The sequence below is a fragment of the Vanellus vanellus genome, assembly GCF_965231255.1.
Source record: "Vanellus vanellus genome assembly, chromosome: 4".
NCBI lineage: Eukaryota > Metazoa > Chordata > Aves > Charadriiformes > Charadriidae > Vanellus > Vanellus vanellus.
The window spans coordinates 18,915,753-18,942,870 of record NC_138909.1 but is presented as its reverse complement, the minus strand read 5'-3'; the positions used below and the strand labels follow the sequence as shown (position 1 = coordinate 18,942,870).

The 27,118-nt window shown below is 43.3% G+C and overlaps 2 protein-coding genes across 2 annotated transcripts in view; both read right to left on the bottom strand.

Annotated features, from left to right (window-relative positions):
- Positions 1 to 25,843, bottom strand: part of LOC309671203 (AF4/FMR2 family member 1-like) — a gene marked incomplete at its 5' end in the record, with an annotated part of 34,583 nt that extends 8,740 nt beyond the window's left edge. Inside the window, 10 exons of the mRNA XM_082482408.1 lie at positions 95 to 186; positions 1,215 to 1,461; positions 4,944 to 5,035; positions 7,603 to 7,893; positions 11,371 to 11,533; positions 12,969 to 13,006; positions 13,138 to 13,192; positions 18,008 to 18,059; positions 18,434 to 18,461; positions 25,829 to 25,843. Of these exons, the coding sequence (XP_082338534.1) occupies positions 95 to 186; positions 1,215 to 1,461; positions 4,944 to 5,035; positions 7,603 to 7,893; positions 11,371 to 11,533; positions 12,969 to 13,006; positions 13,138 to 13,192; positions 18,008 to 18,059; positions 18,434 to 18,461; positions 25,829 to 25,843 (1,073 nt within the window). The remainder of the gene's footprint in view (positions 1 to 94; positions 187 to 1,214; positions 1,462 to 4,943; positions 5,036 to 7,602; positions 7,894 to 11,370; positions 11,534 to 12,968; positions 13,007 to 13,137; positions 13,193 to 18,007; positions 18,060 to 18,433; positions 18,462 to 25,828) is intronic.
- The window catches only part of LOC309671545 (kelch-like protein 8), a gene marked incomplete at its 5' end in the record, with an annotated part of 659,404 nt that overhangs the window by 483,842 nt on the left and 148,444 nt on the right, over positions 1 to 27,118 (bottom strand). The window lies entirely within an intron of this gene.

The window sequence follows — 27,118 nt, the reverse complement described above, 5'->3', positions numbered from 1 at the left end:
GCTCATTAGGAAGCAGAAGCCAGGGCGGCTGCAGGGCCAGGCTTGCCTGGTGTCTTCAGAAAGTACACACAAGGGGTGTAAAACAACAACTTACTCTTCAAAGTTGAGTTGAGGTCTCCTTGACTTGGAGGTACCATTCGTCAAAGAAGGCACTGGGAAAGGATTTGTGACATCTCCTACAGATCCCTGAAAAACAGAGCAGAGATAAAGCTGGTTAGAGAGGTACATCTAAATCAGTTCCAAAGCCTGGCTTTCCTAAATTTCAAGAGAAAATATTTAGTTGTCCCAGGCACAGTTTACTCTCCAGGTTCTCACCATCTTCTTACCTTCTTCCCCAGCACCCCATCCAATAACAGAAATAGAAACTTGGCTTCTTACCTGACTGCTAGTAAGGCTTAATACCACTCAAACTTTTCCCAAGCATTGAGAAATTAAGTCACAGGTTTGCTTGCACAATGGCTAAGACAGCAGTAAGGCTGCAAGCAGCACATTTTTCATGGCCACTAGCCAAGGCTGGAATGGGTAATATCCATTCACACTTATTCCAGCTTAACCACACAGCAACTGTTGATTCTCTGTTACTAACTCCATTATCAGGAAAAAGCAAGCAGTTAGAAGCCAGCTAATACAGTGTGCAGAATCTGGCCTAACACACACAACAACAGACTAGACCACACACCCCCAGCCACCAGAAAACAGGAATAGAATTGAATTTTCTAATAAAAAAATGCAAAGATCCAGCTGCAAGGATCATTAATAATTTTGTAAGCAAGCCACAAAACCTTATATCCAAGCTGCAGCCAAAACCACAGGTTGCTTGTTTCTTACTTTGAAGCAATCCACTCCTTTCTGTAAACACACTTATTTTTACGCCAATATTGTACTTGCAGTCGCCTACAGTCAGAAACGGTTACTACCATAAACATGATTCTCTTGCCTTGGGTTTTTACACGGTCATCCCTTTACACTATTGTTCACTGGTGAAATGAAAACAGCTGATGGAAAGTCAGCAGAGAAGTTACAATGCAGGCTTTCGGGCTAGCAACATATGGTCCCAGACAGCCATTAAAGGAGCAAAATTGCTTCAAAGAGCTTTCTTCGGTGGCTCATTTATCTTCCTTCCTTTTTAATATCCTCAGAGCATATTTCTAAAGACAATCACACAGCACTCACAAGTTGCAGGAAACATCCCACCAGTTATAATGGATACCTACTTCGATGCCCTTTGGCAATTCAGTGTGATTTCTCTCCACTTTCTTGTGCTTGGAGAACAAAGGATCCTTGTGGTCGCTCTTGTTCCTGGCAGTGTTATCCATGGCAGGCAGCTCACCAGTCTCACTTCTGGGTCTCTTTTGGGCCATCTTGGTTGACTTTGGTGGAGGATGTGCAGGAGACATGGGTGGCAGAGGTGGCGGTAGCAGGAGATCTCTCTTCTGGTTTTCAAGTAAAGCTTTTGGTGCTCTGGAGATGGGAAGCGAATTCAGCAATTGGGATGAATATGGTGTACATATAACGTAGGGTTTTTTTAAAAAACTTAGTTACTTCATGTACCAATTCTGTTTAAATTTCTCTGGAAGTATAAGAGGACTTGTTAACATAAAGAATCAAACAAAAGCAAAATGAAACTTCAGGGATTTCATTGTGCATTAGATACCACATCCTCAGCTGCCAACACCACACAAGAAAGTTTCTTTTCAAGTAGGAGTAAGATTTGTCCTTGGAGTAAAGACTTGCAACCAGAATATCAGGATGTTGCAAAAAAGGCATCCCTCCAACACAGCCTCTTTTCACTGAAAATGGGAGAGGGGTAATAACAGCAACTAAAATCCCTGGGACAAATCACACAACAAGGCAAATGAATTGCAGCACTGACTCTCTCTCCCCATTATGCTAGAAGATATCTTCTATGGTCAGAAATACTCACCCTGACACTTGATCCTGTATATGCTTTGACCGAGTTTAACTGAGTTGTTCCTTTAAGACTTGCCAGCTCACCCACACAACACTTATAAAGTTGAGAGGATTCAGGTGAGAGAGACTTAAAATGCTGTGCTTTATAATGGCAGAGGCTATCACATTTAATAACACGGTGGCATATCAGTTTTGTGATCATCCGGAGTTAGGATTACCAGGGAACTCTGGCAGCTTTAAGCAGCACCAGATAGCTCTAAACCTTGTTTCTCTACTGCTCACTTACATCGTTTTTATCCAGCTTCTCAAAGTTTCCAGGAAAACACCGAACAGTGGATCCCAACTCATGGATTGCAACATCAGAAGAGCAGGAAATTAAGTTAAACCCAGTGAGAAGACCGAAGCATGACATTGCACATCTTGCTTCATTCTGCTGTGCACAGGACAGTCCTCTCCTGCCTTCCACAACCCACTTTTCCCATGGTACAGTCCCTACTCGCTGCACACATGCTCCCCAGCTTCCCTACCTTGGTACAGCTCTCTCCCCAAAAACGCATCCTTATCCTTCCCACTCTGCAAGCCAGAACACGGCTAAAAGGGGTGCTCATTTTCACTGAGCAAAAGGGAGGAGTGAACCCCAGAATTAAAGCCCTTCTGTATCCCTTCATACAACTAAATGTTAGCCCCAAAGTCTCAGTGCTTTAAGAGCACGTCAATGTTTTCTCTGCAGAAAAGCAGTTTAGTCGTATTGTCAGGACACAAACCTCAACGCTACATACCAATCCAATACCTCCAATTCAAGCAACAAGCAAGCAGGAATTGATCGCAGTGCCCCGTGACTGATGCATGAGCCTCCCCTCTCAGGGACACTGCCCATTTGAAGACATGCTCCTAGAAGCATTAGCTCTAGCAAAGAGCTAGCCAAAATGCTGGCAGTACACTGGTATGCAAATTATGGGTTAAGTTTCAGGAGACGTACCAGAAGCACTGCAAATGCTATGCTGAATAAATGAGAAATTCCTGGCCATGAAGGCCATCTGAAATTCCACAGTTTCATGATTCAAAAGGCATGCTGGCTGTGTGTCCATTAGGTCACATACAAAAAAGACAAAGACAACGAGATGATTTTAGTGGAAAAGGGAAAGGCTCCCTACCCTTACTCACCTATACATACAACTCTGTTTTCTGGATTGGGCTTTGTGCGTTTCACCCATATACAAATTTGGGCCAGTCACTGCAAAAAGCTTATTGGCTCTGCATCATGTTGGTTTAGTTAGAGAAAGGGGGAGCTGCACACCTATGTGCTTCTGAAGCATCCCAGTTTAGCAGCCTCACACGGCAGCAAGGGAAGAAAACAGAGTTCTGCAATGTCCATCACATCCACCTCTGTGTTGTCAAGCTGGGAGAAGACAGGTCCCACCTAGCACAGACACCGTGTGCACCAGCAGCCAGCCGATAAGTACAATTCAAAGCCTGTCACTGGTGACAGCAAAAGCAGCTGAGGGAGCAGACAGTATCAGCATTGACACATGACTTTTTTCTTTCATCAGAACCTGTCCAATTAAGAAAACAGCAACAATCACCAAGTCGAAATTTATGGACATTCAGTTACCCTTAGCAGAATATCCTTTCCCAAGAGGCTGCCAGAACTCTCTCTGCTCAGTCATGGGAACGAGAGTCATGACTTCAGGGCTACACTTTCAGCTATTTCACCTGTTTGCGGCAAGAATCTGATCAAGCAACTCAACTTGTCTGCACCTCGGTTTCTCTGTGTGCAAAACGCGTTCACCTCATCTTCTCACCTTACAAAGGCTAAGAGCTTTAAATGCATGTGAAGTACCACGAATCTGACAAAAAGCTTTCTGCTGCTTCTCATGCAGTGAGAGCACAAACTTCCCCAAAATAAGTATGACAGCAGAACCCAGAATGAGGAAGACATGGGCAAAGAAAAAGAAGTTCGTAGTATCATAGAATGGGTTGGGTCGGAAAGGACTTTTAAGGATCATTTAGTCCAACTCCCTTTTTAAAACCATTTTAAGGCTAATTCCATTTCTCATGAAAGCAGAAATAACTGATGCTTGAACTCTTAAGTCTTACTCACCTAGAATCACAGAATAGTTTGGGTTGAAAGGGACCTTTAAAGGTCATCTAGTCGACACTTTCCCCCTCTCCCCCCGGCAGGGACATCTTCAACCATCTTCAACCTCTTGCCATCCCCTGAAACCCCTAAACTATCATGCAGAACAAGCACATGCTACTCCCCACAGAACAGCTGCCACCTCCCAGATCATCTAGGGCAATCATCTGCTGACAGATTACCACCATGGTAGTTTGCAGAAGGGAAAACGACTCCTGCATCCCGCAGGCAGGCAGTCTACCACACTGTTTGTAACTCAAGCAATGTAAAATTCTTTTGCACTGATTTGTTTCCCGCATCTGGTCTGAAAGACAGCAGTGCAAATGGTTGCCTACCAGCTTAGAAGGAAAAGCAGCATGGGCATAACTGGCAACTAAACTTCTTGCAGCATAAACAGATTTTTTGAGCTATGCGTAATACATGGATCAGAGCATGCAGCAACATAAGCTGCAGGATGGACAAGTTCATGTTTAAAATAGTAAAGTCTTCATTCCCATCTCAACTGTAGGAAATCAAGGCAAATGCAACAACATTCAATGCTTTTGCAACACTGTAAACCAAGTATGGGAAGACAACAAGCCACTGAAACATCAGCTTATGCTTGAATGATTAGAACCATAATCCTCAGCGTTAAGAAGACAGAGGAAGATAGATAAGTGACACCCAACCTTCACATCTGCAACAAATAAAAAGGTGAGTAAATTATATTCCCATAGCCACATGTTTGGTTCCAGGATGTAAAGACAAATCTGCAGCAGATTAAGTTTCAGAAGACACATTAAGTTATAAGCAAACTCACAAGCATAAGCACAGGAGATACAGTTCCTCGCCTTAACCTTTTTGAGAAAGACTCAGCTTTATGCATCTTTTTGCCATCCCACCACTGTATACTCACTTCAATTTATGGGAGTCTTTGTTAGCTGAAGACTGCAATGGTTTTGTTTCTTTTTCTGATTTCATTTTCTTCCTATCAATCTCCTTCTCCACTTCCCTCTAACAGGAAGAAAGGAAAAAAAAAAGAAAAAAAAGAAAATCACTCAGGTTTTGAATGTGCAGGTAAAGTACAGACGAACACATCTAAGTTTGACTGATTCTGGTTAAAAAAAAAAAGAAAATATAAGATACTGGAACTGACAAAGTGGAAACCCAGAGCACAGCGGATATAGATTTCCGGCTCACTGACAAGTATCCTAAAATGACATTATCTACTTTTGCTTGGATAGATTAATTATTTTGTAGTTGCAGGGATGGAAACGCAAAACCTCTTGTTGCCAACAGTAATCAAAATTAAGGCACATCCATTGCTGAAAAATAGCATTTCATCTGTTCTGGATGGTTGTGTGTTTTTTTTTCTCCTACTCAGTATGAATTGTACAGAAATGTATTCAGATTCCTCCTGGCAAAGTCATGAACTGCAAGCAATTGTGTTTTGTGATAGGCCTTATCAAAGGGAAGGAAAAAACTGCATTCACAGGAGAGTTCGATCACTCAGATTTCCAAGATGCACAGGGGCTTTTGGTTTTAACAACAAGAATCTGATACCAGAAGAACAGGAACCATTAAGGCAGAGAGGTAATAAATAATACTTTTAAATTGCACTCGATAGATCTTAACAATACAAAGCATCCTCATCTGCTTACCTGAATCAAAAACTTCAGAATAATTTGCTACAAGCCAAGAAAATGTAAAAGAAACTACACTGATAAGTCAGCGTTACCCATAGTGCGCCTGGTGGCAGCCAAAAGCATTCCAGGACTTTCTGTCTCTCTCTCTCGAGTACATCCAGGTTTACGTCACTGTGGTGGTGCTCAGTGGGTTATGCTCAGCACAGAGTCTACCTCTGGCAGCGTGCTCAGGGCAAGCCTCAAGCACCTAGATCACGTCCTTAAACTGTTTCCCAGGTTGAGCTCCACAGTGCCGCAAAAGATGTCTGACAGCTGCACCTGACCAAACTGGCTGTGATGAAGCCTGAGCCTCCAAGGACACTGATGCATGCTGATATAATACAGATGTTGAGTCTCTTAGGAGGGTTTTCCTGCAATCAGATACTCAGGCTGCAAGGGAAGACACGTCTAGTATCAAATAGCTCCTCTCTTGGCTCTTTGAGACAACAGAAGCAGCAACAGATTTACTGCCTGTTCACCTTTCTCTTGCTGCTCTGCAGGAGGGGGACTGCCGGGGTCTCTCAAGTTTCTTCACCATTTTCCTGCTCTTCCCCACAACTATGGGAAGCTCAGAAAATGGCAAGACTAAAGGAAACCCACGTGGGAACCAAGGTAATTCACCCACACATGCTAAGCCACCTGCTCTGTGAGGAGGACCAAAAAGTTACACAGGCACTGAAACGTCCACAGTGAATACCCATTCACCTTAACACCTGCAGCCAACTCTCTGTGCAGCTGAACCAGCTGGCTGGAAGTATATCCACAGTCCCCTTTGGCAGTTAGCTTTCAAAAACACTCATGAGCTGCTACCATCGCAGTTAAATAAAGGTCTGTCTTGTAATTCAGGGGAAAGCAACTATTATAGCTGAAGGACTCTACAAATCCCCTTAGTGGATACACGCATCTTTTAAGCATTAGCATTGCTGCTAGCACCACAGCAGCTCCAGGAAAACCAAAGACATTTTCTACATATTTATCCAAGTGCTGAGATCCAAAGCAGGGTTTAGTGATGGTTGTTACTATCAGTGAACCTGGTTCAGTCAAAAGTCTGCATTTATGGAAAAGTAAAAGGCACGGGGCTGCTGCCATCACCCCTAGTAATAACACAGTTTACATCTGCAGAATTCAGTCCTCTTTGCATAAGCAAGCCTTCACAACTGTTTCATGGAAATAAATAATTCCACACAGGAAAAGACTACGCTACTCAGACTGTGGTTGCGTGACTAAAGGCAGCAGAAGGTGCATACATGGACAAAACCAAAAACCACAGACCAGGGTGGCCTGGGTCAATTGTCCCTGTGGGCACCCCCACAAACTGCAGGCAAGGTGCTCTCCCACAACAGACACTCAATGGGTAGCACAGATGACTCCACAGTCTGGAAGGTGCTTCAGATACTATGCTGCTTTTCAAGGAGTTGCAGGGGGAGGGGGAACTGCAGCCCTACAAAGCTCTGCTTGGGCTGAAAGCAGAGAAACCCACAAATGCTCCCAGCAGGCTGGCCAGCTGCATGCTGTGACACAGCCTGCTGCCCAAAGGTCCTCTCTGACATAGGAGGGCTGAGGTTTTGGTGTCTGAGAAAATTAGTATTTCAAGAAAACACAGAAAAAAATGTTTTAAACCACCAAAGCATTTGTTAGACAGCTTACAAGGCTTTTCATTTGCTCAGCAGGGGATTTGTGATCAACAAGAAACATCTGTGGAAAGTTTTGGTACGCATTCCCTTTAGAAGTTTGATAGCACCTTTATAGGAGGAGCATAATGGGTGCACTCCCAACCTATGAAGCAGAAATGAACTCTCCACACGGGTTTTTCAAACACCACCTTGGCCCTTGTACAAACCCACCTCCCCCTCCACCCCTCACCTTCCTCTTTTGAGGAAGACAAGTCTGCCTGAGCGAGGGCTCCTCGGTGCGCACAGGAGACTTCTGGCAGTTGTGTTTGGTTGGCAGATGAGTGTCCTGAGGAGCCCTGGCTGCTCGGCCGGAGCTTTTGTGATGAGGCTCCCTCGGCTCAGCGTGCTGGTGGGAAGAATTGCTGCTGATGCCATCGCCCTGCTCCTGGCCCTCCTCACATCCATCCCCATGGGCGATTTCGCTGAGACTTTTGGTTGGCACTACTGGTGGGTTCACCTTGGTCAGCCAGTTGTTGAGCTGCCACTTATTAGAAGTTGGTGGGTCAGGCTGCAGACAAAAAGAGAAAAGAAGGATGCAACACTGATGCCTTTATGGGCTATTTCCATCCTAGCACTGCTTATCAGAACCCAGTAAAATTTCCTCCTTATTGTTAAAAAAGGCGTGAAAGTGAAAGACCGTGAGACAGTGAGGATGCTCTAGTATGTGCACATGAACACTTACTTCAGGAACACAGACCTCGTTTTTGCACAGGATCAAATATGTTGCACAGCACTCCTGGTTCTCTGCTAGCCCTACCTGTCATCCAGTAAGAGAGTAGTCTACATGAAAGCTTCATTTTGGTTTGCCACTAACCAACATTGTTGCACAATCAGACAACGTCTAAAAAAAGCAGCAATTGTAAAAACGGTTTAGGTGCTGTCCTCACAATGCTTTTGGAAAGTTATTTGCACACAGCAAAACGGACAAGGGGCTGTGCCAGCTATCACATCTCATTGAAGTTTGACAGGTAGGCTGTCAGGCTCCTGTGGTTTAACCAAAAGAAAACCATTTACCATAAGAAATTGTATGGCTACCGCATCAAGTCCAGCCTCTTCTGAGTCCTCTGCCTACACAACTTAACACTTGCTTCCCTCTGGGTCAAGCAAGGCATGAGCAATGACCAAGGTCTGAAGGCCTCTGGAGTCACAGTTTAGGGCTGGGCTGGCCACTAAATGAATGACAGATGTTTTCTATTAACCCCTCTCCCTTCCCAGAAGAGAGAAAGGAGAGAGGATAAGGGAGAAAGACTTACGGCTTGAAAAAAAACCCTAAACCAGCTTTAATGAAATATTAACAATAAAAAGAAAATATAATAATATTAATAAGAAAATAATGAAATATATACAAATATATATAAACCCAATATCGAGCTCCCAGGATGACAATCACGTCACCAGCCAGCACTGGGGAAATCCCAGACTGGACTCAGCAGCAGACAGGAACTGGGTGCAGGAACACACAGATCAGGATCAAAGGCAGAACAGACAGAGTCCTCCTCCGACTCCAGCCACTGAAGAAAAGGGAACTTGAGCCCTTGCTCCCTCAGCTTTATAATGAGCATGAGGCAGATGGGATGGAATACCCCGCTGGTCAGTTTTGGGTCATCTGTCCTGTCCGCTCCTGCCCGCTCTTCTGCTTCCAACTCGGTACATAACAAAGTTAGCTAACCCTGGTTGATACAGAGATAAGTATAAGCAAAAGCCTCTCGGCATACTATTCCTTGGTACTAACTATAAGCATCAGACTTTTTGATTGCCAGAAGCAGACACTGTCTGAAAAACATACCATTAATTTCAGAGAGTGCATTCAGTTAGACCAGACTAAACTGAAAAGGAAAATTATTGAAAAGGAACATTAGTTTTGTTCTATCTCAAACCAGGACACACGGTCAGATAACGTAATGTGGTCGCTACAAGCCCTGCTTAACCTAACAGGAGTCTGACAAATTACGAGAAAAAGAGCAGAGAGATGATCAGAGGGCTGGAGCACCTCTCCTATGAAGACAGGCTGAGAGAGGTGAGGTTGTTCAGCCTGGAGAAAAGAAAGCTCTGGGGAGACCTTATAGCAGCCTTTCAGTATCTAAAGGGGGCCTACAAGAAAGACGGGGAGGAACTTTTTAGGAGGGCATGTAGCGATAGGATGAAGGGGAATGGCTTTAAACTGGAAGAAGTTAGATTTAGATTAGATATTAGGAATAAAGTTTTCACTTTGAGGGTGGAAGGCACTGGAACAGGTTGCCCAGATAAGTCGTGGAAGCTCCATCCCTGGAGGTGTTCAAGGCCAGGGTGGATGGGGCTTTGAGCAACCTGGTCTAGTGGGAGGTGTCCCTGCCTATGGCAGGTGGATTGGAACTAGATGATCTTCAAGGTCCCTTCCAACCTAAGCCATTCTATGATTCTATGAAAAGCAAACCCAACTAACCCTAAAAAAAGACAACAGAAACTGCAAAGCAGGAGCATTATTCTCTGGGGCCTGTTCTGAAAACACCACGTATGGGTCAGCATCACTTAAATGTGTAGCTCATTATTTGGGCACCATCATGGCACAGTTACACTCCTGCCCTTACCGATTCTCCCCAGTCACAACTCTCCCTTCTCAGAAGTCCCACAACTCTTCCCCAAAAAGAGAAAGCCTGAAAGGTTTTCCAAGACTAATGAATCCCTTCTACCACAATTTTCTTCTCTATCCAGACTCAACTCACTGTAGAACATGTGGATAAACAAAACATGTCTTCAACTGTGTTTCAGAGAGTCAATCTAGAAACCTGGTTTAAAAACCAGTTTGGTTTTACCGTGGGGTCGTAAGAAAAATTAAACCACAAATTCCATTATAGTTTTCAGACAACACAAATCAGCTTTGTTTTCATTAGAATTTTAACTCATTAGCCACCAAAGAGCATTTTTTTAATTTAAACACTATACAAACGTGGCCAAAATACTTAGCAAGCTTCAGTTAAAATACTTAGCAAACTTCAGTTCATAATGTAGGTAGCTAGCAGACAGTGGCATACTCTGATCCTTTTCTAGCACCTTCTACCATTGGTTACCTTGTTTGTGATCTACACCATCATACGGGCTTTCCTTAGCTTTTCCAAACACAAAGAATAGTAAGAGACTTCAAAAAAAAAAAAAAAAAGAAAGGAGGAACTATTGCCTATAGGTCTTAAAGTCTGTGCTTTTGCATGTGAAGAACTGACTATAAACAAATGGGCCATGTGCAATAATTTGCTCCTTGAGCACCATGGATGAACAGTTTGCTGAATAAAAAAGGATAAGATGGTCAATGGCAAATAGCTAGGATTTCACTAGAGCGAGAAGGATCTTGCAATCCAGTATTTTCAAAACAAAGCAGGCAGGATTGGGTAAAAGAGTAGAAGTATAATATCTGTTTCCTTCCAAAGACAACCGCATTGCAGAAGGCAAACTCCGTAACTGAACTGCTGGAAGGTGAAGTGTATTAGATATGAGAAGAAAAGCTATGCCTTCTCAAAACTTGTTTTCTGCACATAAAATTCTCCCTTTCATGTGCTTCTAAGGCAAAAGAAAGGCTCTTCTTCACATATCAGGAAATTGGTCTCACCCTGAACCAGCCCATAGCCTCAGCACTCAGAAAACCTGCATGGGCAGAGGTGCACCCCAAACATCCCAGACAAGCCGTGCTTCTCATCTGTGCCTTACTTGTGTCTCCCCAGCGATGACACTAATTCCTCCAGGAGTGCTAGACAACGATGCGAAAGTAGAAGGGGGAACACTTCAAGGTTAGGCACGTAAAAGTCTAATTATGCTGTTACTAAGGATTATTTAATTGACAAACTCTAGAAGGGAAGCAAAGGGCAAAAAAGTCTGATGATGAAGCAAAGATGTCAAGGGGACACATGAATGATGACGTTATTTCAGGTCTCCTGTCCTGACTGCATTCAGGCAGCAGAGAGTCTGAAGCAAGAGGCTGTATTAAGCAGCCTCTACATTTTATTTTAATATTCACCTCAGGCGCTGACGCTCTCGCAGGGTCGTTTGCTTCACTGTCACTGGAGTTGCTCTCTGAGGTGGTCTCCGAGTCTGAAGAGCTGTCTGAGTCACTGGTGCTCCCTGACTCCGAGCTGCTGGAATGTGCTGATGCCACACTCTTGGGCTGGGACTGTAGGGCACTGCTAGACCACCATGAGATAACATTAGAAAGCAGCATGGGCAAAGGTTACTTATTATATTGACACGGCAAGATTCAAAAGTAAAACTGAAACCCCATGTTTTGGCAGTGAGCGGAGATGGGAGAAGGCCAAAGGAATACATTGCCATACCCAAAAGATAAAGCACCGGAATAAAAAACCTCTGGAAATAATAAAACCTTCAACTCCAACCCAGTCAGACAAATACATAAGCAGGACATCACTGCTACACTATGAAGCAGCATTTAGCCAACCAAAGTTTAAAAAACAACTGAAACTGACAAGTGCTTTTCTGACAGCCCCAACCCTCAAAAGAAAAACTTCCAATAAAGGCTAACAAGATGGAAACACACATTCCAGGATGGTTTCTCTTTTTTGTATTCTCCTCTTCACCTTTTCACTTCATCTGTGTTACTTGGTCAAGGTGCTGTAACTGTTTCGTTAACAGCCATGTCAAGCAGCGGCTTTTTTTCAACACCCTCCCCTACTCAAAAGTGTTTTCCTCCAGCACTGACAATGGGAATGAATAGAAGTGAGGGAGAGCCACGACTTTGATGCACAGCTTCTTTTTGCTTTGAAATGGGCTTACAAAATCAAAATGTTGTTTTTTTTTTTATTTTTTTTACTTTGAAAACTGTTTCCCATATCAGCATCAACACGTTTGTATTACTTGGAGGCAAGCTCCTTGCTGATCCAGACTGATCTCAAGAGAAGACTCTATTTCAAGAGCTTGCAGAGACGCAGAAATCATGCCAAGAATCGGCATGCCCTTCTGCATGTCTGACTTTGTCGACCATTACCCTGTGCTTGAAGAATACAGATATCAAGCCAAAAATGTCTCTCAGTGCTCTCCTGTAGGAAAAATTCTGGGCTTCTCCACCTTTCTTCCTCTAATGCTGGCATGTGGCTGTTGAGTCTACCTTGAATATTGCTTCTGACTAACAATACATGGCAGGAGCTGCTTACAATCAGCTGCCTTATCAGGGAGCTGAAACAGCCTCCATGAGTCTACTTAACCGTTTCCTGTTCTTCACTCACTTGGCTGTTTTGGGCCTCCTTCCAAACTAAAACTGGATTCACATCCATCACTACTACAACTGAAAATCCCATTAGCTCCAGCGTGATCTACATACACAGTGGTGGACGGGAAGAGGAAAAAAAAAAAGAGAACAGCTGGGGAAATAAAATTATGGCTCACAGGCAAAATCCAGCATGACTGGATTACTCAGTTCCAATTGGAGCTTTCTGTAAAACCCCCCACAAGCCAATTTTCAAAAGCAGCTTCAGGCAGCTAGAAACAAAAGCCTGTGTCTACAAGAGAAACCAGGAACCCTTACCTATCTACCCCATATACAAAAAGTAGTTTTGGTTTTCCTCCTTATTTGGTCTAGCTAGTAGTTTGGGAACAAACCTGTACCTTGGAGGAGCAAGTGAAGAAGGTGGCTTTTCAACAACCTGTTTTGTTCACAAAAACAAAGAGGAGAGGGGGAGGAAAGGTTAGCGTAAGGAACTCGGAGCAACGCAACAAGTTGTGGTGATTTAAAGGGATGTCTGTGTGCCTAGTGTATAAAACATCTAAAACTGACTTGGTCGTCACCACTCTCTTCACTATCACTGAGCTGCAGGTCGTCCTGGAGCATTCTGAAAGACAACCAGAAGATAAATATCAGCCAAGGCAGACACATTTTCAAGCAGCAGACACTGAAAAAGACTTGGTTTGCACTTGCCAAAACAAACCAACCTCCCACATCCTTTTTGAACATTTGGCATGCTCAATCTGCTAAACCCTCTCACTACCCGAATGAATGATAAAACGACAACACACAACCTCAACGTTTTACTGTGCTTTCCAGTCGATCTCAGGAGCTGCGCAATTGGAGGTCAGTGTCATCGGCTGCCATCTACAGGCAACTGAGACAAAGTTCTACGAGGGCAGTGCTCCTCAACAATGGTTACCTAGCACACTAACACAGAGAAGAAAAGTTACCTAGGCACTAAGACCGCAAGGTGGCGTGGAAGAAATCTATCTGCTCCTTGTACAGCAAGAAATTAGCACGCTATTAGCCTCCACTGGCTCCCCAAGGGGCAGAAAGCATCGTCTTTGCACCAGAAACTGTGCGTGTTCACACTCTGAGGGCCTGTGAATATTTCTTCTGTCACAGGAGTTCTCTTTTTGCTGCTGAAGTTTCCTATCGCACATACATAAGTAAATGCCAAGGTCAAGCCTTTCTCCTATTTCTTCTCTACACAATGAACTTCACACTTGTGCACATCTCAGCAGTAACCATAACATTGAGCAGTTCAGATACTCAAAGTGGTTTACAAGTTGGGAGGCACAAACTCTTTTTTACTAGTGCTAGAGTAGAGAGCAGGCTGCCCGCAAATGTTTCCAAAAAGCCTAATTTAGTCCTCTACCTGCAGGTGCTAACTACTGCTGGCAATTTCAATGCATTACAGAGGTCCTTAAAAGGCTGGAAGGGAAGGATTTGTGGGGAGGGACCCAAAGTTCTCCCAAACTGTTATCCCCCACTTTGGCAATCATGCAGGCACCCCCAAAAGGAGTTGGAAAGCACACAGGCAAAACTCTTGTTATTCAAGTGTACGGTGGTTCAAATCTTGAAACTAGCTGGAGACTGACTCCTCAACCCAGAGAGTTACACAAGTGTCCAAAAACTGGATAAAACGCTTAGGAACTGAGACAGGGGTTCTAATCAATCAGGTCAAAACTCTGTTTATTTCAGCCTCATTTCAATCTAAGGGCTCTCTGTGAGAAATAAGAAAAATAAGCCTCCAACCCTTCACGACAACACATTTTATAGCATGAAAACAAATATGAAAGATCCCCAGCGAACCACATCACCTTGGAAAAGTGGGGAGAGAGTGTTCCTGGTGCTTGTTAGGAGAAGGAAAACTACAGAAACCTTCACACTCTTTTAAGCCTTCATTTCAAATTACGAACAAAGCGAAAAAGATTTATGGCTCTGTGGGTCACCTCTAATGACCCTGAGCAGTTTGCTTTTATGATTCCATGACAAAAGAGGAGTAAAAACTTTGAATAAAAAAGTGATTCCCTTATTTAAGTACTATCCCCACTACCTAGATAAATTCTTTTACACTCATACCAAAGCAGTTGACGTGCATGGAGATACTTTCATTGGAATAGGACCGTGTTTACGGTTGAAGCTGGCACGATCTCAAAACAAATAATTCCACAAACCAGAAGGGACGAATCTACTCTTGCCCATGGAGCAGGACAGCATGAAGAAACCCCAAAGGTCTCCTTGTCTACCAGTACGGAGCCAACCCCTCCTGCATAGGTGACACCTCCTGCAAAGGTACTGACCCCACAGTCCCCAAGTACCTCTCTCTGATGCAGAAGAGGCTCTCAGTGCCACAAAGGCGCTGTCTGATTACACTCATGATGACCTACGCGCTTTCTTTGTTCAGGCATTTTGCCTTTGCTATTGTGACTATCCTCCTCCATCTCCCAGCCTCCACTGCCTCAGTTCCTCACACACCTTCTCAGTGGAAGTCACCTCTTCCCTCTTCTTTAGAGTAAACACTGACAGGAATCACTATGAGACACCACCTTGGAAAATGAGGCCCCCGAATTTCCTACAGAAGGCAAATGGCATGCAGTCTGCAGCAATCCTGCGTGTGCCAACTTCGCACGTGGGCTAGAGCTGAAGCTCACCGCTAGTCCACTGAGGCATAAATAGGAAAAAAGGAAGGGTAGCAACAATACAGCCACTCTCCACACTTCTGGGCAGTTTGGCAAATGTCTGTTGGCATCTCAATGAATTCTTTTTTTTTTTTTCCCCCCAACCCATTAGGGAAAGTAATCCTTCAAAGGTGATAATGAACAAACTTCCAGGGATGCTAAAAAGTTCTGAAAATGTTTTCATTTTTTGTTTTGCCTTAAGAATTGTGGACTACAGATGCATTTCTTTTAGAGGTTAAGAGAATAATGCAAGGAAACTCTATCTAGATCTTCAGCATAAAAGAACATTGCAACTACTTAAGTTCAATTTAGGTTCAAGGAAGGAAGAACACTAAAACTTTAAATGAGTCATACTTCTACAAGGATAGACAAAACCAGTTTCCCCAAAACAAGGTTTCAACAAATTGTTAAATAGCCTAGTTAAAGAAAATAAATCTGCTTTAATAATTTTAATGCTTTAATTAGCTCAGGAGTTAATAGATGCCGAGTTTTCATTCGCAGGACCTGTTCATTTGCAGCTTATATACACACCATCAATCTCCCTGTAAAGCTATTTAAAAAGAGCTCTTTTAGCGAGAAGCAGCACTAAAATTAACATCACTTGCCAAACAACCCCACTGAAAGCACAGGCTGGTCCCTCTCTGCCAGCCAGGTTAAAGATGCATCACCAAGAATGAGCTTGGCATCTCCCCTTTTAAAAGAAGGGCTACTTCCATTCCAGTGTAGCCAGGTGCTAACTTCGGGGCTCTGTTCAAGAATGAAAGCCCTGAAAGAAAACAAGCCCTGTTGTGCAAATGAAACCAAAAACAAAACATAAAAGAAGGGACGCATGAGTTCGAGGGAAAGATGTAGAGGAAGTTCTTGGGCAAATCTTGCTTAATTCCATTTGGGACGTAAACCTAAACCACCCTGTTCCTCCTGCTTCAACTGCCGTCGTCGATTGTGGGTATGCATGTCCCTGGGCAGATGAGTGCTGGCTCTGAAGTACCCAGAAGGACGCCGAGCAGAGAGGGGATGTTGGCTAAGGACAGAGCTATGTACCATGCCATATTTACAATTCTGGACCTTTGGGCTAAGAAAGGAGTATTTTCAGATTCTTGTTTACAGTGAAAGCCTCTTCTCTCTCTGCCACCTGGAAAACTGACTACAGTTCTAGGGGGATTTTTACAAGCAGCTGAGAACAGTTGAAATAAAGATGATGGTTGTAGGGTAGCTGAGGAGGAAGGCAGAGCCTGCTGCAGTTGAAACTAGTATTTTTAATACTGCAGTGAAAATTGCCAGAAATTGTTCAGGAGGAGCAAGCTGGGGTGGAAGAAGGAGGAGTAAAATAAAGAATGGATTAAGGGAGTAGCTGATTGCTCCCAGTGAGGGCGGGCTCCTCTGCATGATGCTGGAACAGTATAAAAAGGGTTGTTTTACAGATCTTACAGAGATTGAATGCAAAATTCTACAATCTCAAACAAGATGGAGAGATGCTCTTCCTCTTAGTTGTGACTAGCCCAGTTTGGGGGTTTTTTAATTAAATTGTTCACGATAAGGAAAAGGAAAACACATGGAGTAAGCTTTGTGGTCTGTAGTTTGCAGCCTTCCATGGAACATGAGATCTTTATATATCACATGGACTGATAAGCATTTAATGGTTCAGCAATTGCCTTGCCCAGGGACGCCTTAGCTTTCCAGACATGGAAAGATTTCTATTTGTTACTCAGGGCTATCAATGCTGCCAATTTGGCCAGGTTAATCCTGAAAGACTAATGTCAGCCCACACAAAACTACCTTCAAGCAATTTCTGTAATTAACCTAATTAATAGATAATTATTAACCTAATTAATTATTAACCTACAAGGACAGTACCAAGTTATTTTATCCACCGACTTAAAATTTTCTATTGGACCGATTCATTTGTTAGTTGGCACTCCTTCCTAGCCTTGTAAAGCTTTTGCAGTGATTACGCATAAACATCTTACACTGAGACTCAAATTCTAAGAAGCTTTTTTCTGAAAGAAAACGTAACATGATCGGAAAAAGAATAACTAGATAAAGAAAAGTAGAAATATATAAATACTATTTAAAAGAGCTCTAGAAACTTCATCTTCACCCCACTTTGCAACAAGCTAACATTCTTAGAATATAAATAGAGGTTTTTAGAAAGTCAACATTTAAGTTTTTGCCTGTTTGTTTGCTTTTAAAAATGAAAACAGAATTAAGACAACACTTTTTAGAAAACTTTTCCTTGCACAATTGCAGAAAGTTCTATCATACGATTGCTTTAAAATTTCACCCCTAGTTTTCAGAGTTTTGGTAGCTGTAGCTTTACGAGCCCCCACAAGCTTCAAAATTATATGCAGAACAGATCAGATTCATTTTGTATCCCTTATCATTTATGTCAGTTTAATAAATTATTAGTAGTTTGAATAGCACTTAGTATGACAAGATATTATGTACCCACAGCTACATAATATTAAATAATATTAAAAGAGAAAAAAACCTTAAATCAGGTACATTAATGGTTGGGTTTCTTTTCTTCAGCTTTGTTTTGTTTTTAACACAGTCATTATAATCATGAAACAGTAATGTTTCTGTTGGTGAAAATTCCCTGCATTGAAATTTTCTGAGAAAAATCAGACTGGTAAAGCCTTAATCTTCAGAATCATCAAGTAAGCCAAACTGTAATTCATTCCAGGGTCATTTAAATAACTACACAGTAGAGATGGGAACTGAGTCTGGTTACTTACGATGTTCTCGGCTGAGAAATAGGCAACGTTTCTGAAGGTGCTTCATACTGTTCTGTAAATCAAAAATGAATCAGTTGCTTTTATTTGCCTCACACTAAAGTAGGTATTTTAACCTATGGTCTCTGAGCATCAGATTAGAAAGTCACCTTCTTCCAGAATGCAATTGTTTGCCATTAAGATTATTCATCACTCCAAACAGGGTTTCCTAACAAAATACTGCTTGCTCTCTGTTGAACTGCTGTCTTAGTTTCTAGGTAATGAGTGTATGCAATTTCTTAAGCATTTTCTAAATTCATCACTGTTCAACGTTGAATTAAATTCCTTAATCAATGTAAACATTTGATGTTCACTTCAACGTATAGCACACAACACACAACTATCTGTCAATACACACATTAAGTGCGTTTTCTTTGGATTTCTACTTACTCTGATTCTGTGCTACAGATCCAACATGCTGTGATTCTTAGAAAGAAAGGACAAAGTGCAAATTAAGAATAAAATAAATCAGCTCTCTCTTAATAGCAGCATATTGGTTACGTACTGTAATAAATACTTTGACTAACTTGTCAAAGTATGACTTTGAAGTGTCCAATAGTCTAAGCTGGCCTGACATAGCTTAAGATGGACAGAGAAGCGATACGTGCTACTGCCACCAAAAATGCGTTCCTAGCACATCAGTGGTATGTGCATTTTTGAAGAAATATTAAAAAAAAAATTATAAGAGCTGCCAAACACTTCTGTTTAACACAGTCAGCAAGTATTTTTGTTGGCAATAAAGATGAAATGGTTTTTATGCGGCAACAGAGATGAGATGCTTAAAATGTTTCGGAAAAGCAGTCACATTTCAAGCCCACAATTGTAACAAATGTGTAAGTCATTGAAATATTAATTCATTCATCCCCCTCTGGCTCAAACGTCTTTCAACTCTAAAAATACAAATCTTGCTTAAAAAAATATAAAAGAGGAAAGACAGTTACACTACCATATAGCCCACTCAAAACCAATTACTCAGAAGCACAATCTGATCTAATTCTCAGTAAAATGATACATTGCAAGCAGCTGTTATACAACTCAAGATCCATTGTGCTTTAATTTATCTGACTTCTAAAGATAATATCTCCTAACAGCCTTTATCTATGAAAGAGGGACAAAATCAGATGAAAACCCATGCAAGAGCCGGAAAGAGTTCCTCTAATTTATCAAAAACCCTGGCAAAAAGAGGGTGTTTTACCTTTGTTGGGAATGGAAATTTGGAAGGCTCTGCTGTACTAGGCGTATGAATAGCTGTCAGGGGAGGTGGCCATGAGTGGGTCATTTCCTGGAAAGAGATTGAGAGAAGCGGCTTACAGTATTTTTCGCTGATACACACAGGTGAGGTTTTAAGCTTAAGAGGTTCATACAGATCTTCCCATAAAGTCCTTATTGACCCGATTGTAAAGCTGAGCTGGTACCACAGCAAGAAACCCTCCTTTGATCACAGCAGCCAGACCATGGAGAGGACTTGCTCCTCTTCTGCAAGCATACTCCCATTGCCCACGTAATAGCAATCTTAGTGAAGCTCGTAGAGAGTTAAGTACATATTGTATTTGCAGGATTAGGCCTCAGTCTTACAGCTATCACAGTTAATAAAGGGAAAAGTAAATAAAACCTGTATGAGTAGTTCTGGGGTTCCTCAAAGCACAGGACTTTCCTGTTACAGAAGTTCTTATAACCCCTTACAGCAACAACACTCCAAAAGGCTTTTCACATAATGTGAGGACGTCAGCCAGAGAGTGCTGACTGCCAGCCGTTCCCCACGCTATTCTGCCTGGACTATTGGCTTTTGCTCCGACTGACCAAGACATCTTTGACGCAGAGCTCTGGGACGTAGTTTCAAACCAAAGAAAGAGACTGCCCGATGTGCTATGTCTTCAGGAATTCTCCTGCCCTGTTCCCCTGCCCTCACTCTCACCCACCATCACTAACAGCTGAATGAAAGTTAGGAATTATGTTCGTGCGGAACACATCTCATGATGAGCATGCACCACACGCAGTTTGCTCAGGGGCTTAAAAAAAAAAATTATGAGAAACGTGTCGGTACAAAGCGCATCTTTGTACTTTTGGCATGAAATAGACTGAAGCGTGAAAGTCTACTGTGCCATAATTTACAAGTGCCGTTTTTTCAACAAGGCACAAATATGAAAGTTTAGGAGTGTCCCTAGTTTCCTTATCTATTAGGAACAACATGAAACGCAAAGATACATAGGGAATGAAACCACATTGCTACCTTTGGCTCTATAAGAAGGGATTAGAGCAATCTGCAGGGGTTTCTGTGCAAAACTTGGAAGCAGCCTACAACCAACCTGAGTGACTATTTGATGGCACTGTTACCACCCTTGCCTTCTCTTTTCTCCCCTCCCACTGTTCAGCTCATTGCTCGCTTCACTGACTAGCTCTCCAATCTTTCAGTAGATTATAAACTCCTCAATATACTGCACTACACCTCTTCATGCATTTGTCAGTGCTTCCCTGTGGTTGCTACAAAAATAGTGTTATGCGTTGCACACAAGGCAAGAAGACAGGATGTCTTGTGAAACACAAAATGATGCAGTATTTCCAGGAGGAGTACTTGTGCTGCAATACCAACCAGTGCACAGCAGCTAGTGAGCACCTGTGCACAACTACCTTTCAGCTACAACACTGCCTCAAGAACAGCTTCTCGAGAGCAATAAAGGCATCAGGATCTGAAGCAACCTGAAGCAACAGTGAGGGAAGCGAATCACAGAAACCAAACACCTGTTAGGACTCCCGTGTCTCAGAACAGCATTTGACATCAAGGAACTGTCTTCTCAGTATCAGAACGACCAGCCATTTTTTACTTTATTAAAGTGTTTTTTACTGAAGACCTTTATTAAAGGTCCCAGTGCATTTTCACACCCTGCACAGTGAATGGGTGACATGTACTCAGAGCCAGCTACTGGAAGCCTGCACACTGCTCACAGAGCCGACTCTAACACAAAGTTACGGAGACGGTTTTGCATCAGAGCTGCCTTAGCTTTGCACGAATGGACTATAATTACAGTGAAGAAGAAACAGTGCAGCAGCAGTGCCCTGCGCAGGCAGGTGGGACGGATGCAGGTGCGTGCTCCTGTTCAGGGCCATGCTGCTGGGGCTGGCAGTATGGACAGCAGGCAGCATGTCCAGCCCCTTTGGAGGAAACACACTCAATAATGGCAACCCCCTGACTCGACAAAGGAGCAGCTCTGGCTGTTTCAGGTGACTTGTCAGTCTTGCTCTTGAACTGCACCACACTGCATTACACTTACATACTGATAGGAAGACCATTATTGGTCTTCCAACTCCACCTGTATCTGAAGCTTTTATCTTTACTGCTCCACGGCATATCCCAAAATACACCACTTTTAGTGACTACAACATCCACTGACAGAACAGAAACAGAATGACATTCTTTCCCCACACGCTAGTTTAATGCATGCAAAATATAAGCAACCACAGAGACTGATTATTTAAGAGCACCTACCTTCAAAATTTCTTCAATGGAGTGGACATCACTGGGGAAGGTTTGCTACAACAAAAAAAGAGGGAAGCAGCATGAGTTTGTTTTGTTTTTACCAACTGACATGAGACACAGATGCACTCATTAAACACTGGCTTACCAACAGTTCTATAAATTTCATGAAAGCCCATTAATAATAAAATCCTAGTAAGAATTAAAGGCCCCATCAGAAGGCCAGTTAATAATGCACTTCTACAAAGCCTGTTCTTTTCAAGTCTTTAGTAGAAGATACATTCTAAGAAAGATTAGAAAGAAGGAAAGTGAAACAGCTCATTCAACAGTGGTGCTCGTTCAGCTGGCAGGATTCCTCTTGTTTCATGGCTCACGTTCTTCTACGAACTCATGTGCTTTCAGCAGAAAAAGAAGCCAGTACAAAGCCCTAAGCTTGGAGAGGGCAAAGCAGAGGTGGTTTTAAGTGGAGGAATCACACACCAGACCCTTGAATGCCAGCTCTTGGGCTCGTGGGAACATCAACTGATATTAAAAAATAGAAAAGCATACAATTGTAACTTGCGCAGTTCAGAACAAAACCTTGAACGTACTGCTGAGTAGGAACAACATGGTGATTTCTGGAAAAGTCTGCAGATGACCTCGATCAAGGGACTGCCCCTGTGCTTCCCCCACCTGTTTCACTGGAGCCCAGGCAGTGACCACCACATATGTGCCCACCTGGCATGGGCCAGGACTCCCGAGCGCAAGTGTGATGAGGACCTCTGAAAGGAGGCCATCTCTTTGCTGGTGCCCTGGCACTCCACCAGTGCCACCTGAAGGGAACCAGGCAACAGCCGTAGCAGCGCCCACAGCTGCCTTCAACCAGGCTCCCGAGCCCAAGCACAACAAAGCTCTGGGGAAGAGCACAAAACGAAGGCAATGCTGGTATTTGCCAGTTATATAACAAACAGCAGACATTGCAGCCTGTGCAAACACATAAATCTGCTTTTAATGTATCAGCAAAACCGCTGAGCGGCTCCTGGCAGGACACCCTCCTGCACACGTGCGACACCACGCATCAGCAGTGTGGGTACCGCTGGGCAAGGCGCAGGGGCTGGGACAAGCACAGTGAACGCCTCCTGCTCCTCAGGCACGTGGGGACGAGAGTAACTGCACAGCCAGGGCGAGCGGCGATGCCCCCTGACAGAACCCACCTGCCCCATGCCCAGGCTGTGCCTGGTGGGAGAGGACGCAGCAGCAGGGCCCTCCTTCCCATGCCCCTGGCAGAATTAGGTGCTGGGGATGCTCTGCAGCAGGACCTGCACTGTTTCCACGCACTGACTCGCCACCTGGCCACAGGGAACACCACTTCACTTCGATGGATCGGCTTATCTACTAGCAACGCATGTGTTTTGAAAGCACATGTCGTTTACACATCCTTTCCCAACCATTCCTATCAAAGGAAATCGGAATGAAAAATAACCAAAGGGCTGAGTAGTTAAAATGAGCAAAGTGCATCCAAGACCAGCTTCTTGCCTATAAACAAGAGATTCAATGGAAATGTTCAGCAATCAGCATAACCGCTGAAAAGGGAAAGGCCACTGAGACGATCCTTGTGTTAAAGGAAGAGGGTAGCGAGCTACAGTGCCCCATCAGAGGGATCTTCCCCAGATCAAGGTAAACAGCAGAGCAAGCAAACACTTCAATCAAGTCAAAAAGTGTCATCCTTCACACTCTCACAGAAAGGTCACTCATCTGTTTCCCATATGCTGCACTATTTGCATTGGAGGGACGAGAGCAGGTGAGGAATCTTCTCTTTTCCCTGCAACCTCATTTGTCTATGTCTACAAAAGGCTCTCATTGAGGCAGCGCTCATTTGACAAAGATTTGACTTCTCTTCAGAAAATCATGCACGGATAGCTGCATCTGACCTTACTCACCTCGAGACAAACAGAAGCTGAGGCACGGCCAGATAAGTCACACGAATGAAGGCAAGGGGCTGGGATCTTGCTTGCAGAAGCCCCCCACAGCAGGCAGGAGGAGGGGAAAGGGAGAGCAAACAGCAGGGAACTTCTACCACACAGCAAGAGATCGGGAAGCTTCAGAACTCACAGTGCCAAAACGCAATCTCTCTTTTCCCCTTTTTCTTCCCAGCAAGCTTAACTTGATAGCTCAAACACCTAATTTACTTCTTAATTTAATAAGTGGTGAACAGCAGGCACAGAAAAGCAGCGTTCAACCAGCAGATTACTGCAGAAAGCTGCTGCGATATCCCATGAGAGCACCACAGTAAAAAACCTTCCCACAAAACATAACGAATCAAGATCCCACCTGGACAAAGTATTCAAAAACCTCTCTCTACAATGGATCAATTGCAACAAATCAAAATCCGTTTGCTTCTCCCATTCCAGAAACTTGAGTTTTATAAAGTGATAACTGATGACAAAAGTGAAATTCAATTAACTTGCGAATCAGAGAATATCTGCAACAGCCAGTTTGGACCTCTCTTATCCTTGCCAAACAACTCACAGCCCTTCCTGAAGTTCTTTCAGATAAGCCTGAAGAGGCTTTGAAATTGATACAGGTTTACATACAATGAGTATTCATAGTGCAATTGCCAGGAGGATTTATCGTAACCCCGAAGGGCACTGTTCAGTGACTGCCTGCTGTTCTTCACAGGTCCGGTGGCTTAGCAGAAACCACTTTCTTCTTCGCAGCACAAAATTTAAAGGAAAGCAAACGCACGACTGCACAAGTACTGCAGAAGTCTGCAGCGGCAGCACAAGGACCTCTATTGTTTTTAAAGGACACAAGTATCCCCAAAATACGTGCAGCTCTGGAGGTACAGAACATAAGGTTTACTTTTGTCAGGATTGCTTTCAGCTTTGCCCAGCAGTTTATTCCCACAGCCACTGAGTTAGGACACGCTAGGAAGCCCATGCCCCTACTAGAGTCTCTCCCTGAAGAGGACAGGTTTTCAGGCATCTTTAGTCTCTGTTCTGCCATCCTGCGGCACCCTAAGACTGAAAAACTGAATGACGCTTTCACCAGCAGGAAAGTGTGCAATAGGCAAACAAAACTGCTGCCCACAAATGGACTTGCAACACCCATATCAAATACACGGTGAAACGTTTGCTCGAGAGATTAAAATCACAGACTGTTCAGGACACGCACAGAAAATTTCTTTTCAGTGCCAAAACCACAACAAAACTGGTCAGGGCCATTTGACTGCACCAGGGAGCCCTCCTGTCTCTTGGGTAGGTGTGCAACTGTCATTTCTACCGTAAGTTGCCACTGCAGCCCATCAGTCCTTGTGCCCCAAACCCGCTGGCCCTGGAGAGGACGGGCGTGCACCCTTTCACTCTGTCCCAGCTGCAGTGACTCTTACAAAGCTAACCGTCCAGCGCCTGAAGGAGTTGGGCTTTTCTGCACCCTGAGTAATGTTTTGCCCCCCTCCTCCTTTTTTTTTTTTTTTTTCCCTACAAGTCACATGTCAGCTGTATTTCAGCCTGTAAACTACCATTAAACCACAACTGCCACCCAGCAGCAAGGGCTGTCCTTGCCACTTTGAAGAGAAGAGTTTAAGGAGAAATACAACGTTGGTCAAAGAAGAAGAGTTAAAAAGCCATAAAGCCAAAGAAATACTGAAACGAGATCAGCTCCACCGAGGACTGTGGGCATAGAAGATCAAATATTACATGTTGCTGTCTATCCCCGCTAGCAGTTTGACAGCCTTTACAGGGAACAGTACATCGTACTCCCCACAGACAACTCGATTTAAGCCCTGTGCATATTTGCTGGCTGACACTGACATCTGCACAATCTCCAGCTAGGATTTCCTCATGCCACCTTCATACTCACTGTCGGTTTGGGAATGATGCAGACGCCTCCAAGTGCCACTCACAAAACGTTTTGACAGCCAAGGCCAAGCGCAATCACGGGACATCCAGAACCGTTGAGTCCCTGGGTTTTTGTTTTCGTTTTGCTTTTTAATGCCAACATTCCTACCCAAACTGATGCTGCGCTTCAATAACAGGTCTGCAGGGCAGCATGCTTCTCCATTTACCATCTCCTCTAGCAGAAGCACCACCAGAGCCAGCCGCACATGTCCAGCTGCAAGCAGGTACTCACATCTGACCTAAGACTCCAGCCCAGTTCCTCCACTGATGCAGGCCCGCAGACTCCGGAGAGGCTAAATAAATGGATGTAACTTGGAAAGAAATCTCGTTCAGAAAGACAGAAAACTACTTTAAGACAGCAGGCTGAAGAAACTGCCGCCTTTGTAATTTGCAGCGCTTATCCAGAAAAATCCGAGGGAACAGCTAGACACAGACCTTAACATGGTTCATGCCCGTTACATGACCAATAATTTAAGGGGCAAATTGAAAATTATTCTCAAACAATAACATATGATGGGAGCAGAATCTGGACTGATGAATTTCCATAATAAGTTTTGCAAGGCTAATTTAACAGATGACTTCCTTACTTGCAAGCTTAAAAAGCAAAGAGAAGGGGTTTAAAAAGGTCATAAAGACTTTTTTCAGGTATCTTTTTGATGAGGATTCACGACTTAATTGGCATAACAGATGTTTCACAATGTCAAGGATAAGTTTGGTTTTAAGGTTTTTGGGCCAAAAAGCTAGATAAACAAAGTCAAAGCCATTAAATAAATTTTGACTACAGAAAAACGCAGAGACTACTCTTAATAAGACTTCTAAGCCTCTCAGTCACTAAAGAACAAGCAACATGCTCTTAAAACGGTGAGACGCTGCCACATTCTCTCCTTTTTATAATTTTTGCAATAGATATGTTTTTCCAGTTCACCAACCCGCACAACTGGATCATGAAGGCCAAGTAATGTTTTTGCAAAGACCTATCATCTCAAAGTTAAGACAGTGCTACAAGGCAATATGCCTGAAGTACTCTTAGGTACAACTGAAGTTGTCTGAAAAGGACTTCACTCAAACCTTTTTGTTCAATGTAACTTCAACGTAACAGCTCAGACCAGCATGACCTAAATCCCACATCCACCCTCTCCCCACCTTGCTAGTTGCACAAAAAAAAATCACCCACTTCCTTTTTCCTCACTACTAATGACCTCAGCCAAGAAGAAATCTCTACCTGCGGAAGCTTAAATAAAAAAAAGAAAAAAAGATGTACCATATATTTTGAGGTTTTTTTGGGGGGGAGCTGTTTTATTTTGATTCAGGGTTTTTTTGACAAAGAAGTTGTGTGCTTCCATTTAACATCTACTGTAGGTACAACACTTTGGAAACCTCTGATAATGCAAGTGCATTGCCCAGATAATGAAGTGGGGAAGGACACACAATTCAGAGTCATTTCAGGCAGCACTGCTATACTCATCTTCCTTCTGGGAAAATGCAGTTGAGGAAGTTACTTCAGAGAGATTAATTGATGAATTCCTACAGATTCCAGCAAATCTGAAGTGACTCTTATACTGCACCTGATACTTGCATAACTTGAAAATAATAATTTTTAAAACTTTATGAACGGGGTATTTTAGATTTTCAAAAAGACACAAAGAAAACCTCCAATGCAATCAAAGTATGTTTTGCTACCAGCAAGTTTCATTTTCCCTAGAAAGCACACAAATAGGCAAGATT